The sequence below is a fragment of the Protopterus annectens genome, chromosome 6.part1, assembly GCF_019279795.1.
Source record: "Protopterus annectens isolate FY-2018-M chromosome 6.part1, PAN1.0, whole genome shotgun sequence".
In the NCBI taxonomy this organism is placed as follows: Eukaryota; Metazoa; Chordata; order Ceratodontiformes; family Protopteridae; genus Protopterus; species Protopterus annectens.
In genome coordinates this window covers 487,083,532-487,102,016 of record NC_056738.1, presented here as the reverse complement: position 1 = coordinate 487,102,016, position 18,485 = coordinate 487,083,532, and the positions used below count along the sequence as shown (strand labels likewise).

General features: G+C 44.1%; 1 protein-coding gene across 1 annotated transcript in view; it reads right to left on the bottom strand.

Moving 5' to 3' along the window:
* Window positions 1-18,485, bottom strand: part of PIKFYVE (phosphoinositide kinase, FYVE-type zinc finger containing) — a 3,858,188-nt gene that overhangs the window by 2,206,103 nt on the left and 1,633,600 nt on the right. Inside the window, 1 exon segment of the mRNA XM_044075403.1 lies at window positions 2,573-2,602. Within this exon segment, the coding sequence (XP_043931338.1) occupies window positions 2,573-2,602 (30 nt within the window).

Sequence of the window (18,485 nt, the reverse complement as noted above, 5' to 3'; positions counted from 1 at the left end):
AATAAATTTCTTCCCAGAATATTTACTTCCCTGCTCCCCTGTCTAGCAGGGCAAATAACGTGATCCCCGGGGTGAATTTCCTATCTCCCATCCAATCATCACGGTTCCTTTTGAAGATGGCCAAAGAGGCATTCAGCTTTACATGTATGGGTAGTCCATTCCAGAGTATGGGGACTCGCTGGGTCAGGAACCTATCCCTACAGCATGTTTTGTTCATTGCGATGACCAGGTTTAGATCCCTGGTGCATTTAGCTCTGAGGGATTGGGATTTCTTTAAGTGTAGCATGTCCAACAGCACTGGGTTTGACATGGCCTTGTATGTTAAGCAGACAATGCCTCTGAGTAGGTGATACGTGACAGAGTATAGCTGGAGGTTTTTTTAGACAGTCAGCATACGGCATATGCTTTAGGCCTGTGATTCTTTCTGTGTCCTTACCAGTTGTTGCAGATGTCTTGTGAGGTACATAACAAATGGGGCGCTGTACTCTATAATGGGTCTGAGGGATGAGTACAGTGGGACAATGACCTCCTTTTTTCTGGATGAAATGCCCTTAGTGATAAGGTGTGCCACAGAGAAGGATTTCCTGACTGTTGTGGCTATGTGGTTATCGAAGGTGAGACCACTGTCCACCTGTGACCTTAAGTCCCTTATCACACTTTCGGTGTTTAGTGTACTGCCACTTATGTGGTAATTCATGGGTTTATGTTTTTTTCCCCAAAGGGGATAACTAAACATTGCCTTGCATTGAGCTTGAGCCCATGGCTCTGGCACCAAGCATCTGTTTCTGTAAGGCCCTTTTGTAGAATATCCACATAATTTGGGGATTCAATAATGGCTCCCAGTTTGCAGTCATTTGCGAACTTTGTCAGCCAGAGTCCCTTAGTGCTGGCCTGTACTTCAGAGAAGAAGACGCCAAACAAGAGCGGTCCCAGGATTGAACCCTGTGGTACTCCGCTTGTCACTTGTCTGGAGCTGGATTTTGAGAGGGCTACTTTTACAGTCTGGGTTCTGTCAGTAAGCCAGTTGGCAGCCTGAGTGACGTAGGGATTAATGCCCAGCTTAGTAAGTTTATCTAAGATTCCAGAGTGGGGGGGGTGGTGTCGAAGGCCTTGGCGAGGTCCAGATAGGCTGTGTGGACCTTCTTACCCTCGTCCACGGCTCTGGAGACTAATTTGAAGAAGTCAATCAGGATGAGGAGACCAGATCGGCCCTTTATGAAACCAAACTGGGTGGGGTCCAGTGTTTGAAGATCGCCAATGTCTTTGTTTATAAGGTCCATGATAATGCATTCCATGGCTTTGCAGATCAGGCTCGTCAGAGTGATGAGACGACAGTTCCCAGGATCCAAGGTGGATCCCCCCCTTGTGGAGTGGGATAACTGTAGCTGTGTGCCACTTATTGGGCACAAAGCCTGAAGTGAGGCTATGATTAAACATGACACTTAGGTGAGGTGCCAGTTCATCTTGTAGTTCATGTAGTACATAGCCCAGGATGTCGTCTGATTCCATGGATGCTGTATTCTTAGCTTTGGAGAGTGTGTTTTTTACCTGTGTGGTTGTAAGTACCGGAATTTGGCAATCTTTTTGTATTGAGATGGTTCCTTTAGGGGGTGAAGTTGGCAATGAATCAATCTGCCTGCCAGGATATTGGTAATATCCTTGGGATCAGTATATTTAATGCCATTTTGCTTGTAGCTCAGAGCAGATCTGAGCATTGCCATTTAGATTCTTGACATAACTATAGAATATCATTACAAGAAGAAATACACTACACAGATCAATTTTTCAAAGCATGAAACCTGAAGTGTGTTTCCGTAAACAATATTGTCCTAACTTAGAGATAAACTATTTTTTACATATGTACATGTGTGTACATTGTGACAAGCAAGAGATGTACACAGATGATACAGAAGTCTAAGACTTCCCTCAAGACCAACTGTGACGGTAGTAACACACAAAGGAAAAAACAAACAAAAAAAATAAAAAACAAAGCACTGAAGAACTCTAGGGAGGTACACAATTTAATGATTTCCTGAAGCAAATGTGTAGCAAAGCCTGCCCCACCTGTAAGATGGGCTTTCAGTTTGTCATATTTTGTTATGGGAGGATGTTACACCTTGTTGTTGCCTCTAAAATAACTTGAGTTTGAAATTTTAGTGGAATGGCCCTAAAAGGGCCATGAACTGTTTTGTTGTACTTATCATAAAAACAGTACAGACCCATCAGATAATGCACATGGAAATGGATCACTGACTGTTGGTATTACAGAGGTATGTTGCCATTTATATAGTCCATTTAAGACCGTCCTTTTGGTTGCTTACAAAGAGGGAAGTACTTGGAAATTGAAAAAGTTGGAGGACTTTCTTTGGGCTGGAATCAAGACCAGAGTTTTTTAAACAACTTCACTGAATTATCACTTGTGACAGTGGCAAACTTAACATTTATATAAAAGTTACCACATCATATTAAAAGATGTACATTTACATACAAATACTATACATCACATATTGTTTTATATCCTACAATCGAAGTAACATTACATAAATTATTAAATTCCTGCCTTCTCTTAAACCTCACAAAAAACATTCTTCTACATGTATTGCTCCCACAATTTCATTGTATTTATTTATTTGACATTTGTTGACCGGGTTAATACGTCTGAGCTTGCGCCCTTTTCCAGCGGAGACCCGGGGAGAAAAGCTCCAAAATAATAAACAAACAATACTGAAGATTGCAGTTTAAATCGTACAAATATTAGATGCACAGTACAGCTTTGAGAGGTAATGAAAAGAAAATAAGTATAGTAAGAAGTATGTACAATCACTTAAACAGGTGAACAAATTATTACAACATATTAAAGAACTCTGCAAGTGAGGCAGAAAAGTGAATATAGAGGTGGTTAAATGAGAAGGTGGTAGAATATGGGAGTAGAGACATATGGAGGATCAAGTGTTAGTTTCGTAGATGTGAGGTAAACAGGAAGCAGTGTTAGAGAGGTTTTATAGAGAAGAGGATAAGATGGCGAGAGATAGTATCAGTTGAATGAGGGGCAGGAGTAGGTAGAGCTATGGGGAGCAGTAGACAGTAGAAGTTATGCTAAGCTGAGAATTAGAGTAGGTATTGGGTAATTGAGAGAGGAAGACGTAAGATGTGTAAAAAGGAGGGAGGGTGAAGAGTGAGGGAGTACACAAATAAAAGTGAAGGAAGACTAAGTGGGGTGATTGCAGTTACATTTCCAGGCACTGGACAGGTGGTGTTTGAGGGTTGTCTTGAAAACATGTGCAGGGGTAATATTTCCAAGGGTCATGGGAAGTTTATTCTATGGAAGTGCTGGAAGGTAGATGTAGAGGTTTTGTCCTAGTGATTTTTTTGGTTTATAAACTTGTAAGACTACTTGATCTAAGTGCCAAAGGGAGTGATATGGATTACAGAGGGAGATGAGACAGGATATGCTGAGGTATGAGGATGGTTTGTTTAGGATAGAGTGAATGATGAGTAGTTGAGTAAGTAGGAGTTGGTTGGGAAATTCTTACCAGCTAAGTGTTTGAAGAGCGTGACAGTGGTAAGATTTAGGTGGCATGTTAGCTACAAATCTACCAACGTTGTTATATGTGGTTTAAGTTTAGATAGCAGCAATGACTATAGATTAGTAAGGATTTAACAGCAGTAAAAGAGGTTAGGGAGGAGAAAAGCCTTGGAAAGAGAAATGCTGGAGTTGGGGGTAAGGAACCTTTGGTTTCTGTAAAGAAGGCCAAGTTTTTGATGAGTTTTCTTTACACACTGGTGAACATGAAGGTCAAATTTAAGTTGGTTGTCTATGATTACTCGTAAGAGCTTTGTATGGAATTCGGGTGAGACAGAAGTGTTAAGGGAGGAGATAGAGAGAGGATTTCAGATGGTAGCAATAGGAGTAGTTTTGTCTTTTTGGGATTTAGTATCAGTTGGTTGCCAGTGAGCCAGGTTTCAGCAAGGTTAAATGAAGTCTGAGTGAGGGTGTGCAGGTCTCTGAATGACTATCAGCAATGGAAATGATAGTAGAGTCATCAGTATACTGTATGAGGGATGAGTGAGGACAGGATGTATGAAGCTGGTTAGTGAAAAAGTCAAAGAGAAGAGGGCCAAGAACAGAGGCTTGCAGGATGTGCATTTCTGGGGGGGAGAAAAGGTGACTGACTAGTGAGCCATCTGAAGGATTGCTGTCTGTCAGACAAGTAGCTTGCAAACCATGAGTTTTAGGGGAAGAGACTGAGTTCAGCCAATTTAGAAAGGAGGATAGAGTGAGAGATGGTGTCAAAGGCTTTGGAGTGATCTAGGAAGAGGCAGGACACTAGCTTATTATTGTCTCTAGCTAGGGATATGGAGTTAGTAAAGGAGAACAGCGATAGTGCTGCTGTGATGGGGTGGAAACCGTGATGGGTAGGGGTGATGAGGTTTTTTTAGAGTGAGATGAGATATAAGTTGTTTATGCACACAGTGCTCAAGAATTTTGGACAGGAGAGAAAGTATGGCAATAGGGCGATAGAAAGCTTGACTGAGTTTTCCCCTTTGTGAACAGGAACAGTGTGGAATTTCTTCCAAACATCTAGCACAGTAGATTCAGAGATTGTGCACTTAATGAGGATTGAAACTGGATATGCAATGGAACTGGCAGCAGCCTTAAGGAAGGTTGTCAGCAGATGGGGGAAAGTACAGTTGTGTACACTTACCATAAATGTAGATGTTAGAGTGTATTCACTGTTGCAGTCATCACATTTGGGTTATCTGCCTGCAGGTAGCCCTCAGCCAGCCTGAATACCAGAGTCTTAGATTCCTGCATCGGATGCTGTCTCTTCTTCCATGACGTCAGGTCGTCAGTGGTATAAAACATGCAGCAGACGCCATTACATCAGTTTTTCTTGCCCCAGATGTCAGGTGCCCTCCACAATGGGAAGCAATTATATTTTATGGTACACCATCAAAAAACAAATACATCAGAAAGCTTAAATACACCAAACAAGAAGGAAATTTAGAGCCAAGAGACATCAGGGGGCTGGAGGGAGGGTAAACAGGACTGCAACAGTGAATACACTCGAACATCTACATTTATGGTAAGTGTACACAACTGTACTATGTTCTTCATGTTTCACTGTTGCAGTCATCACATTTGGGTTGATTCCCAAAGCTAAGGAAGGGAGGAGGAAGTTAGAGAGCATTAGGACCAGCTATTAAGCCCTGCAAGACTGCAGTGGCAAAACCAGCTCTGGATTTAGAAAAAATAGGCATGTGGTAATGCTTGGTGAAGGTATGTACAGAGCTCCAGGTAGCAGCTTCTAGGATGTCCCTGGTAGGGACTCCTCTGAGAAAGGCTGTAGAGGTAGATGCAGCCCTGGCGGAATGTGATCTTATCCCCTTGTGTGGTAGGTTTTCCATGGTGCTTGTAGCATAAATGAATGCAATGGGCTATCCATTTAGAAATGGTTTGCTTTGAAATGGCCTTCCCCTTTGCCCCTGCAGCAAAGCCAACTAGCAGCTGTTCAGATTTTCTGAGAGGCTTAGTCCTGTCCAAATAAAATCTAAGTTGTCTGTTCACATCCAAAGAGCGCAGCATTCGTTCTCCTTTGTTTTGTGGATTAGGGAAAAATGTAGGCAAAAGAATGGAGTCATTTAGGGCCACACTAGACACCATCTTGGGCATAAAAAAGGATTGGTCCTGAGGGAAACCCTGTCTGCATGGAAGATAATGAAGGGTTCCACTGCCATGAGGGCCTGTAATTCAGACACTCTTCTTGCTGAAGTGATGGCAAGAAGGAAGGCTGTTTTCCAAGAAGAGAATTTCAACTCTGCAGTTGCAGCTGGCTCAAAGGGAGGGAGAGTGAGCTTTTCCAATACAAAGTTAAGGTCCGAGGCTGGAGTAGGGGCTCTACTGGGGGTCTTAAATTTTTGGCCCCTCTAAGGAATTGCTTTAGAAGGGGGTGAGAGAAGAGGGGTGGCTCAGTATTGTAATGTGCTGAAATGGCAGAGGCATAAATTTTAACTGACGAGAAGGATAGGCCCTTGTGGAGCACTTCTGTTAAGTACTGAAGAATATGAAATAAGCTGGGCACCGTTGTGCCCATCCCCTGAGTCTGGCTCCAGGAACAGTATCTTTTCCACTTTTCAGCACAGGATTTTCTAATACTAGGTCTCCTTGCCTCCAGAATGACATCTAGCACTTGCTGACTGAGGGATGCTATTGGAGAGCTCAAGGAATTAGCTAGGCTGCAAGGTTCAGGGTTTGAAGCTGAGGGTGCAGAATCTGGCCCGCCTGCTGAGACAGCAGGGAAGGGGGTCTGAGGCAGGTGCCATGGTTCCATTAGTGTCATACTGCGCAAGAGGGGGTACCAGTGCTGACGTGGCCAGTCTGGTGCAATCAGTATTGTCCTTGGCTTGTCCTGTTTGATCTTTTGTAGAACCTTCGAGAGGAGAGGCAGAGGGAGAAATGCATAAACCGAGAGGCTTTCCAGGTAAAGGACAGGGCATCCACTTTCCAAGTTTGACTGCGGGAAGTCCTTGTGCAGAATTTGTCCAGTTGGTAGTTCTGAGGGAAGGCAAACAGGTCTACCTCTGGAGTCTCCCATTTGTTGCTCAAGAGGTTGAATATATTTGGTTCCAGTTTCCATTTGTGTGGGTCCATGAGAGTTCTGCTTAGGTTGTCTGCCAGTGAATTTAGCTTGCCTGGCAGGAATTGAGCTTGTAGGTGCACTTGGTAGCTCAAGGCTGTGTTCCACAGAGCCATGGCTAGTCTGCAGAGAGGTTATGAGTGGGTTCCCCCTGCTTGTTTATGTTCCACATAAAGTACAGTTTTGTACCTACCATAAATGTAGATGTTCGAGTGTATACACTGCTGCAGTCATTACACTTGGGTTATTCTGCCGTCAGGCAGTCCCCTCAGTCGGCCTGAGTTCCAAAGTCTTGGTCCGGCGTCGGTTGCTGTCACCTCTTCCCTGACGTCAGTGCGACAGGGGTATACAAGATGCAAATGATGTAACTGTCTTAGTTTTTTCTTGCCCCAGATGTCAGGTGCCCCCAAAAAGGTATGTAATGCAAATTGCTAATAAAACATACATATGAAAATCAATTCTAAAACTTTCAGTTACCAGCAAATACTCCCCATAGGTAGTAAAGGGTAGAAGAGTTAGGTATGTACCAGCAAGTAAGAGGGGAAGGAGGGAGGGTAACCTGGACTGCAGCAGTGTATACACTCTAACATCTACATTTATGGTAGGTACAAAACTGTACTATGTTCGTGTTACACTGCTGCAGTCATTACACTTGGGTAAAATCCCAAAGCTGAGGTAGGGTGGCTGGTTCCATAAGGCATTAGGGGTGGCTATAAGGCACTGCAGCACAGCAGTGGTAAAGCCAGCTCTGGATTTAGAGTAAAGAGGCAGATGGTAATGCTTGGTAAAGGTATGTACAGAACTTCAAGTTGCTGCTTCCAAAATGTCCCTGGTAGGCATTCCTCTGAGGTAGGCAGTTGAAGTGGCTGTTGTCCTGGTAGAATGAGACCTAATGCTGTTAGGTACAGTTTTCCCATGGTGTGTATAGCAGAAACATATACAGTGTCCTATCCATTTTGAAGTGGTCTGTTTTGAAATGCTTTTCCCTGTGCTCCTGCAGCATATGCTACAAACAATTGCTCAGTTTTCCTGAAAGCTTTGGTTTTGGCCAAGTAGAAGCGTAACTGCCTGTGTATGTCCAAAGAATGCAGAAGTCTCTCCCCTTTATTCTGTGGGTTTGGATAAAAAGTTGGCAAGTGAATAGTTTGGTTTAGAGCCACACTTGATACCACCTTTTGCATAAAAGTAGGGGTTGTTCTTAAAGACACCCTGTCTTGGTGGAAAATGATGAAAAGTTCCACTGCTATTAGTGCCTGTAATTCTGAAACTCTTCGTGCTGAGGTTATTGCCAGGAGCAGTGCAGTTTTCCAAGAGACATATTTTAAATCTGCTGAGTTAGCTGGCTCAAAAGGAGGTAAAGTTAATTTTTCCAACACGAAGTTGAGGTCCCAAGCTGGAGTTGGTGCTCTACGGTGCGGTCTTATGTTTTTAGCCCCTCTGAGGTACTGTTTTAGCAGAGGATTAGAAAAAATAGGTGGGTTCGTGTTGTAATGAGCAGAGATGGCAGAGGTGTGGATCTTGATGAATGAAAAGGAGAGGCCGTTGTCCAACATCTCAGTTAAATATTGTAGCATCTGAGGAATATTTGGGACAAGACGGTCAAGGCTGTGAGCCTGGTTCCAGGCACAGAATCTCTTCCATTTATCCGAATAGGCTTTCCTGGTGCTATGCCCTCTGGCCTCCAAAATGACATCCATAACAGCTTTGGAGAGAGGCATTGCTTGCTTGACTAAGGAATCTGCCATGCCGCCAGGTTTAAAGTCTTTAGCTGGCTGTGAAGTATCTGATTGTTGTGCTGAGTCAGATGATGTGGGATTTGAGGCAAAATTCAGGGTTGACCTTGTGCTAAGTTCTTTAAGATTGGGTACCAGTGCTGGCGTGGCCAGTCTGGGGCAATCAGGATCATCTTTGGCTTTTCTTGCCTGGCTTTTATGAGTACCTTTAGAAGGAGAGGTAATGGTGGGAAAGCATATACTTGTAGGTTTTTCCAGCTGAATGAGAGGGCATCCACTTTCCATGCTTGTGGGTGGTAAGTCCTTGTGCAGAATTTCTGTAGCTGGCAGTGCATTGGGGATGCAAAGATCTATGCCCGGGCTCCACCACTTTTGTGTTATCATTCTGAGTATTTGTGGATGTAATTTCCACTCGTGCGGATCCATGATGTTTCTGCTTAAGTCGTTTGCCAGTGTGTTTTTCTCTCCTGGCAGGAATTGTGCTTGCAGATGAACTTGATAGGTTATAGCCGTGTTCCACAAGGTCATGGCTTGTCTGCACAGGGGATAAGAATGAGTGCCCCCTTGCTTGATTATGTACCACATAACTGTGGTGTTGTCTGTCTTTAGTAGTAGTTGTCCTGGATGCAGAAGGTCCTTGAAAGCTATAAGGGCATTTTGTACAGCTAGCATCTCTTTTTGATTGATGTGAAGATGCCTTTTGTTCTGCGGGCCACTTGCCCTGAATACATTTTCCTGCCATGTGTGCTCCCCAGGCGTAATCCGATGCATCTGTTGTCAGTGTTTGCCTGGCAGTGGGTTGAGTGAAAGGCTGTCCCTTGTTGAGGTGACATGCTTGAGCCCACCATCGAAACTCCTGTTGAAGGCAAGGAATTAGTGGTATTACTGTTTCCAAACTTTGACAGTGTTGAGACCAGACACTCTTTAGGTACCATTGTAGTTTCCTCATATGCAGTCTGGCATATGGAATTAGTAGTATGCATGATGCCATGTAACCCAAGGCCTGCAGAATTTTTCTTGCAGGGAGTTGGGTCTTTGTTGCCATCAATTGAAAGTACTGAGTCAGTTTGTCCTTGCTTGTCTGGCGTGAGATAAGCCATCTGGTCCGTTGTATTCAAGCTGGCACCCAGGAATATTATCTCTTGTGAGGGCACTAGATTTGACTTCTTTTCGTTTACTGTGTACCCTAGGCAACTTAATAACTTTTTTACAAACGTCAGATGCTTTAGAAGAATGTCCTTGCTCTCTGCTTGAATCAGGCAGTTGGCCAGGTACGGATAAATTTGAATTCCTTTCTGTCTGCAAAATGAAATTACTGGTGCCAGGCACTTTGTGAAGACCCTGGGCGCAGTAAATAAGCCAAAGGGCAGTGCACAGAATTGGTAGTGCATTGAACCAGCTATGAATCTGAGGCATCTTCTGCAGTTTTGTCTGATAGGACATGCAGGTATGCCTCCTTGTGGTCCAAAGTTACGAGCCAAGCTTTCTTGCCCAGCATGGGAAGAAGCTGCTGTTGTGTCAACATTTTGAATTTTGGAACTGAAGTTTTTAGAGAAGAAAGATCCAAAATGGGCATCCAGGCTTTGTCCTTTCTGAGAAGAACCAGAAAGAGTCTTGAGTAAAATCCTCGTCCTTGCTCCTGTGTTGGTACATTTTGAATAGCTCTCATGTCTATGAGTGCTGTAATTTGTCTTTGAGCCTCTGCCCATTGATTTGGAGGCAGATTTGGCATTCCTTTTAGCCTTGGCAGAGTGTGAAAGTGGAACCTGTAACCTTGAGATACAATGTTGAGAACCCATTTGTCTTTGGTGATCATATGCCAATTGTGACAGAAAAGTGCCAATTTTCCTCCCAACTGCCAAAAGAGAACTGTTTGGCAGCTGTAGTGGGAAGTCATTGGGGCTGTTTTTTGTAAGGTTGAGGCCTGTCTTCCCCTTCTTTCTGGGTTGATGCACCCCATTGTCGAGGCCTGTAAAGACCTTGTGACTGACCTCTACCTCTTGGACGTCTGTATCTGCCCCTTTGAGGTCTGTCTGTAACTGGAAAGGACCAATTCTTTGTTGGCCAATTTCTGCTAAATCGAGGAGGCTGAACCTGTAAGAAATCCTTCACGGTTTGCATAGATTTTGCCTTATCCTCCATTTTCTTTAATACCTCTTCTGCCTTAACTCCAAATAAAACATCCTGCTGCAAAGATGCATCCAATAATTTTGCTTTAACATGATCTGGTAACGTCTGTTCTTTTAACCAAGCATGTCTTCTAATGACAAAACCTGTAACTGCTGCTCTACAAGAGGCCTCTAATGAATCAAAACCACATTGCAAAGTATGTTTTCCCACTTGTTCAGCTGTATGCAATAAATCCTGCATTTCTTTATAATTAGGAGGATCTGAGTTTGGAAGCATTTTTTGTTTCAACTGAGACATCAAATATTGCCGATATTTTAGCATGTGAAACTGGCAATTTAAGGCTCTCACTGCTAAAGTTGCAGATGTATATACTTTCTTCCCCCATCTGTCTAATGCTCTGGAATCTCTGTCAGAGGGGACTGGGTTCTTTGCTGAGGAGGCCTTTACCTCTTTGGGGCCCTGAGAAATAGTTTCAGGGTCAGCAGCAGGGATTTTATAAAGAAATTTGTGAGAGTCAGGGACTCTGTAGTATCTGTCTGGCTTAACTGGAGCAGGAGGTAAAGAATCAGGATTTAAACTGGATTCAGTGTACACATCATCCACAATATCTAACACTGGCGGAATAGCAAGGGGTCTGTGCTGAGGTAGTAAAACGAAATCTCTGAGCCTTTTCTTGGACTCTGAATAATCCTGGCCCTCCCAATGGAAAAGCTGCCTCATAGTATGCAAAGTTTCCCCAAAGGAGCAGTCCTCTGGCGGAGAGGCTGAAGGAATGGATTCCTCAGCATCAGAATCCTCATGGGGGGTAAAGAGTATCCTAGGTCTGAGGATGAATCTGAAGAGATGGATACCTGGTAGGATGAGTCATAGTCTGCATCCTGTCTAGGCCTTTTAGCAGGAGGGGGATGGGACCCCCTGATAGTTGAGATTAGGTCTTCGGCCATTTTGAGCATTTGTTTCTTAGGCATGGAGGCCTGTCCTGCTGAATGTTGAATTTCTTTGTTTTTAAAGGAGTTTTAGACTTAGCAGAAGATTTAATGGTTAACAGAGTACGTCTGAATACACCCTCTGAAGCTATGGGTTGCTCAGCTACTCCGGATCCCTCTGAAGGCTGTAAATCTGGTGCGACCGAAGGCCCAGCCATCTCCACATGAGAGTCGGAGGCGGCCTGAGGTTCTAAAGTAACGGTCGTCAGGGGCTGCGAAGGTGGTTCGCTGAATACCGGAGAACCGGCGACTGGCCTAGAAGAGGCTTCATCAGTTTTGGGCCTCGGATGCCTGTCATTGTCTTTGTGCTTTTTGTGTATTCCGGTCGTCGGTAGTTCCGACGGCATGGTATAATTGAATTTTCTGCCAAAAAAATGTCGGGCAAAATCAAACCGATGTTTAATAGTGCGCTTGTTAAACCTAGCACAAAACCGACAACCTGTGACGTCGTGGTCTGGGCCTAGGCATGGGATACAATAAGAATGGAAATCCTTATAAGGTATTTGCTTCCCACAAGAAATACAGTTATTAACTTGTACTGACATCGGTCTGAGGCAAGAAAAAGTTTCTCCAACGGGGTACTTGGCTTTGTAGAAGACTTTGGTTCTGGATTTGAAATGAAAATCTCAGGAGTCGGCCGACCAGCACTTGCGAACTCTTTTGCTTTGGGCACCGCGTGGCAAGAAAGACTGAAAAAAATGGCATCGGCTGCATCTTATATACCCCTGTCGCACTGACGTCAGGGACGAGGTGACAGCAACCGACGCCGGACCAAGACTTTGGAACACAGGCCGCCTGAGGGACCGCCTGACGGCAGGAAAACCCAAGTGTAATGACTGCAGCAGTGTAACACAATGAACATCTGTGGTGTTGTCTGTCTTTACAGGCTGTCAGGGAATTCAGTACAGCTAACATTTCTTTTTGGTTGATATGCAGATGCATCTGTCTCAGGTTCCATTTGCCCTAAATGCACTGCCCTGCCAAGTGAGCCCCCCATGCATAGTCTGATGCGTCTGTTGTTATGGTTTGGGTGGCAGGGGGTAGAGTGAAAGGGAGCCCCTTGTTGTGGTAGTAGGCCTCTGCCCACCAAAGGAACACTGTCTTTATACAAGGAATGACATGTATCATTGATTCCAGGTCCTGAGAATGTTGACACCATTGCCTTTTTAGATATCACGGTAGTTTCCTCATATGCAGTCTTGCATATGGAATTAGTAGAATGCAAGAGGCCATGAACCCCAGGGCTTGCAGAATTTTCCTTGCAGATAGCTGGGTCTTTGTGGCCAATAGTTTGAAGTAGGTTGTCAAACTTGTTTCTCTGGAGTGAGGAAAGCCATCTGAGGAAGTTGTGTTCAAGCTTGCTCCCAGGAATACAATCTGTTGGCAGGGTACTAGGAGAGATTTCTTGTCGTTTATGGTGTACTCCAGTGAGGTTAGAAGTTTCTTTACGAATGCCAGATGTTTTAATAGCAAGTCCTGGCTTTCTGCCTGGATCAGACAATCGTCCAAGTATGGGTATATTTGAATATTTCTCTGCCTGCAAAATGCAAAGGCTGGAGCTAGACACTTTGTGAATACCCTGGGTGCAGTAGATAAGCCAAAGGAAAGTGCAGAGAAGTGACAGTGCATGGAGCCTGCCCTGAAGCGTAGGTATTTCCTGCAAGATTCCCTTACTGGAATATGCATGTAAGCTTCCTTTAAATCTAAGGTTGCCAACCAGGCATTGTTGCCTAGCATAGGAAGCAGCTGTTGAAGTGTTAGCATTTTGAATTTTGAGATTACCAGAAAGGTGTTTAGAATAGAGAGGTCCAGGATAGGATGCCAGGAGCTGTCCTTTCTGGGTACCAGGAAATGTTGAATAAAAACCTTGTCCCCTTTGTTCTGCTGGGACAGGTTGAATAGCCATGATACTTAGAAGAGAGAGAACCTGCTGTTGGGCCTCCGCCCACTGATTTGGAGGTAGGTCTGGCCAACCTGTTGGAGTTGGTAGGGTGTGGAAGTGGAATCTGTATCCTTGGGAAACTATATTCAAAACCATTTGTCCTGGGTAATGAATTCCCAGTTTTTTGCATGCAGGGCAAGCTTTCTTCCTAAGGGAGCAGGCAGTTGAGCAGGGCTTGGAAGGGTTAAGGTTAAGTCATTGTGCCATTTTTCCATAGGGGGGATGGGTTTACTACTAGGCGGTCTTGGTTTAAGGGAGCATCCAGTAATTTAGCTTTAACATGATCTGGCAAGTTTTGCTCCTTAAGCCAAGCATGCCTTCTAAGTACAGACCCAGTGACAGCAGCCCTGCAAGATGCTTCTAAAGAGTCAAAACCACATTGCAAAGTATGTTTACCACCTTGTTCTGCAGAATACATTAAATCCTGTAATTCTTTGTGTTCCGCACAGTCAGGAATCAACATCCTTTTCTGTTTAAGCAGTCCCATAATATGCTGCTGGTACTTTAACATATGAAACTGGCAATTTAAAGCCCTAATGGCCAAAGTAGCAGAAGTGTATATCTTCTTACCCAATCTGTCCAAGGCTCTAGAATCTGTATCAGAAGGGGTAGGAGTTTTGGCAGCAGTAGCCTTAATGCCTTTTGGTCCTTGGGAAATGGTCTCTGGATCCACAGTAGGATTCTTGAAGACGAACCTGACAGAGTCAGGTACTCTGTAATACCAGTCAGGTTTTCGTGGAGCTGGAGGTAAAGTATCTGGGGAAAGGCTAGATTCCAAGAAAGCATCAACTACAATGTCCAGAACAGGTGGGACAGCTAAAGGCCTGTGTTGAGGAAGGAATAAGAATTCCCTAAGCCTCCTTTTGGAGTCAGAGTAATCCTGGCTTTCCCAGCGGAAATGCTCCCTAAGAGTGTGCAAGGTTTCACCAAAAGAAAAATCTTCAGGAGGGGATGAAGAATGAATGGAATCCTCATAGGTAGAATAAGGGCAAATCCTGGTAATCAGAAGGAACAGAAATATCAGATTCCTGATCAGAAGAATCAGAAGGAAAAACAGTTCTAGGTCTCTTAGGGGCGGAAGGCTGACTCCCCCTAATTAAGGTAATAACGTCTTCAGCCATTCTAAGCATTTTTTTTTAGGCATATGGGCCTGAGCATGCGGTTTGGACATCAGTTTTCTAGGCGTGGTGCGAGTTTTAGGTCTGGATGAAGAGGATGACGTCTGTTTAAAATGCAAATTTGTAGGCCTGAATATACCATCAAAAGCTGGTGCTTGCACAGCGGCTCCAGACCCATCCAAGGTAGAGACATCTGCAGGTTCCATAGTCGAAGCATCTCGAGGCATACCAGACTCAGAATGGGTCTCAGCAGAGGCCTGCAAATCTGAAGTAGCGGGTATCAGGGGCTGCAAAAGCACCTCACTGAGTACCGGCAGACTAGCGAATAGCTTAATGGAAGCATCGTCGGCTGTTTTGGACCTATGCGGTCCGTCTCTGTCTTTATCCATACGTTTCTTCAAAAGATCGGTAGTTGGATGGCTTAACTAAGCCATTTCGGAATATGGATACAGAGTATCAAAACAATTTGCTGTAAAGATAGCCCGACGATGAATAGTTCAGGGCTTGAACAAGGCACAAAACCGACAGCGAGGGACGTTGTGGTCTGGGCCTAAGCAAGGAATGCAGTACGAATGAAAATCTTTATGAGGTATTTGCTTTCCACAGATAAGACAACTGTTAACTTTTACTGACATCGGTTGGAGTAAGAAAAAAGATCCCCAATGGGGTACTTATCTTTTTTAGAAGACTTTGGTTCTGAAACTCGAAAAAAATTTCAGGAGTCAGCCGACTAGCACTTGCGAACTGCTTCTGCTTTGGGCACCGCATGGGAAGAAAGACTGATGTAATGGCGTTGGCTGCATGTTTATACCCCTGACGATCTGACGTCATGGAAGAAGAGACAGCAACCGATGCAGGAATCCAAGACTCTGGTATTCAGGCAGGCGGAGGGCTACCTGCAGGCAGATAACCCAAATGTGATGACTGCAACAGTGAAACACGAAGAACATCACACTACGTTTGAGAAGGTTTTTAATATAGCTAGTGAGGATAGGGTTTAGTGAGAATGGGCAGTGTTGTGGTAGGGATGTGGTGGGAGGAGAGTAATTTTTGGGTTGGAAGTTGGCATAAGTTTGCTAATGGTATCAATGAAGTATTGAAGGCGCTGGCAGTTTCTTGGTTTGTGTTATTGGGGCAGGGCTTGGGTATAGAAGGGTTACCAGGGTGGAAAATTTGGTTGACAGAATTCCAGAATTTTGGGGGTGGTTCTAGATTGTGTAGATAGGGAGCTAAGGTAAAAGTTTTTCTTGTCTGTGTCTATGTATTTCTTGGCCAGGTTACTGAGTTCCCTATATTTGTGGAAATGAACCAGTGATTTTGTTTTTATACAAGGTTTCCATGCAGTGTTCCTGTTTTGGACATTAGAACGGGTAAACTGGGTGAGCCAAGGTGAACAGTGAGATTTGATTTTAACTATTCTGGTGGGGGCTAGAGAGTTTAAAACGTGTAGGAAGATGGAGTTGAATTGGAGAACCACCACTTCTAAAGACAGGTGAAAGAGGAAGGACCAGTCAATTGAATAGAGAGAGTTGTTGAGAGTCTCTAGACTGTTGTTGGTTAGCTTACGACATACTTTAAATATGTAAGATCTGAGAAGGTGAGGGGAGGACCTTAGGACTGGTATGGGGGAGTGATCACTTATTCAGTCTAGGAGGGATTCGGGGTGAAGGTAGAGGTTAGGATGAAACACAAGAATCCAGTCTATGATGGAGCTGGGGTTTGTAGATTTGTGGAGAAAAGTAGGGGAAGAGATGAGCTGGGTGTAACCGTGAAGATGAATGCTAGTGGTAGAGGAGTTGGAGGAGACAGCAAGCCAGTTAATATTAACATCTCCGAGAATGACAGCTTCATTAGGTATGTTGTTAGCCAACCAGTGAAGAATTCTTTCTAGTAATGGTATGTTGTCACCGGACGGGTATATAAATTGGCAACTATTGTTAGGGTTTTGTACATAAGATTGCAATTGGCACTGAGTTCAGCTGGGGGAAATGGGGGAGGCAGAATGGATAGAGGGGATATAGTCAAGAGTACTACCCCTGCACCTTTTTTGTGTGTTCTGTCAAGGTGCAAGATGTTGTAGTTGGGGGAAGAAATTCGTTGTCTGTGTTATGTGGTTTCAGTCATGTTTCAGAGAGTGAGACTATATCAGGGGAGTATTGGTCCATCTAGGAGTGAAATTCTGATGTCTTGTTAAGAATGCTCTGGGTGTTAATGGAGTAGAGGGAGATATTTTTGTGAGTTGGGTTTGGTACTTGTGGGACAATGTGAGTAAAGTTGGTAGGAGAAGTTGAGTTATTGTGGGGGCCAGGAATGGGGTGGATGTCGTCTGAAAGATGGAGGGTGCTAAATGGGGTGTAGCAGAAGTGAAGCAGGGTGGTGAGGTGGGGGAAATTTAGGTTTATAAAGTGCAGAGGTTTGTGATAGGAGTTTTATTTTGGATAGTAAGTGTTCAGTGAATGAGAACAATGTGGGTGTTATGGGATAAGAGTAACAGGTAAAGGTACTAGTTGGGTAGGAGGATGCAGGTGAGAATGGATGCTTAGTTAGCAGAATGTGGTAGGAAGTAAGGTGTAGAAGTGGAAAGAGAAGAAAGGAAAAGTACAGGTGATGTATGAAGAACATCGTGTTGACTAAGGTGTATGAAGTGGAGATAGTGGAGTGAGTTAGTGAGGGAGTGGTAGTTGAGGTATGTATGGGGGAGGGTGGAAAGTGAGTGATGAAAGTGGGTGGGAGTTGTAGGTTAGAGTTTCTACAGCTGAGGGAGGGGCTAGTATGGGCAGAGTTTGGATCTGATAGGTAGAGGGTGAGGAGTTTGGAAGTGTTTAGGGGTGGAGAAAAAAGGAGGTTGGGTATAAGTAAATGATTCAGGGGTGGGTGAGAATGGGGGTACGGTAGAGGAGCGGAATGAGCCTGAGCATAGCGAGGGTAAACGGAGCAGGCTGAGCCACGACACAGCACAGTGCCAGATAATCAGAGAAGCCCAGAAAAGTAAGTACTTCCCACAGAGACAAGATATAGTGGTAGATCAGGTTAGAGAACTCGTAGTGTATCAGGTTAGAAAAATAGAGGGGGGGGGGTGAGAGATGGGTACCGGGAAGCCAGTTAAGTTACACACTGCTAGAGATATAATGGTGATTTTAGTGAAACAGGACAGTAGTTTCATGAGCAGGGTAGGTGTGAGAAGGAATAGCTATGGACGCAGGATCAGGAGACAGTGAGAGGAAATAAGTACAGTCGGCACTGCTCAGTATTCTAACAGGTTATACAACTAAGTACCTAGGTACAGAGCAGTTTAGGGTGAACATATAAGTCAGAATGGTGTGCCTGTTACTGGGAGGGCTGAGCACATCCCAGTTAGAGCAGATGTTCAGGTATCTATTAAAGGGGCACACAACTCCTCTTAGATGTCAATCTGATTGGGCAGGGATAACAACAGATTCAGATGCCGCTGAGCAGAAGCCTGCTGACTGCAGTTATGGAGGGAATTTACTCCCACCCTTTTCTAAAGATCCTACTTCCTGTTCTTTCCTCAGTTTAAATATTCACTACTCCAAGTACAGCTGACTTAGATTTTGATATCCATTTTCTACTTTTTTTTTTTTTTTGGCAGCCACCAGAATTAAACCTAACAAGACCTTATTATGTCTAGGCAATTCAGATCCTGGATCTTAACTCAAAAAAGGAACCACGCCCAGAATTAGTTGGAAAAGAGTTGCTTGGGAGGATTAGTTATTCCAGACTTATAGCAATAGCAATATTACAAGACACTACAGCTAGCTTACTAGGAGAGATGTCAGCACTCAATATATGTCATGGTGGAAAGACATTACTAAAGAGAAGTTTCCATTAGCTGCAATCTCAGGATCCATTTGAGGTTTTAAAAATGGGGTAGGAAATTATTATTGTGTAAGACCTTACCATAACCTCAGATGTCCTTC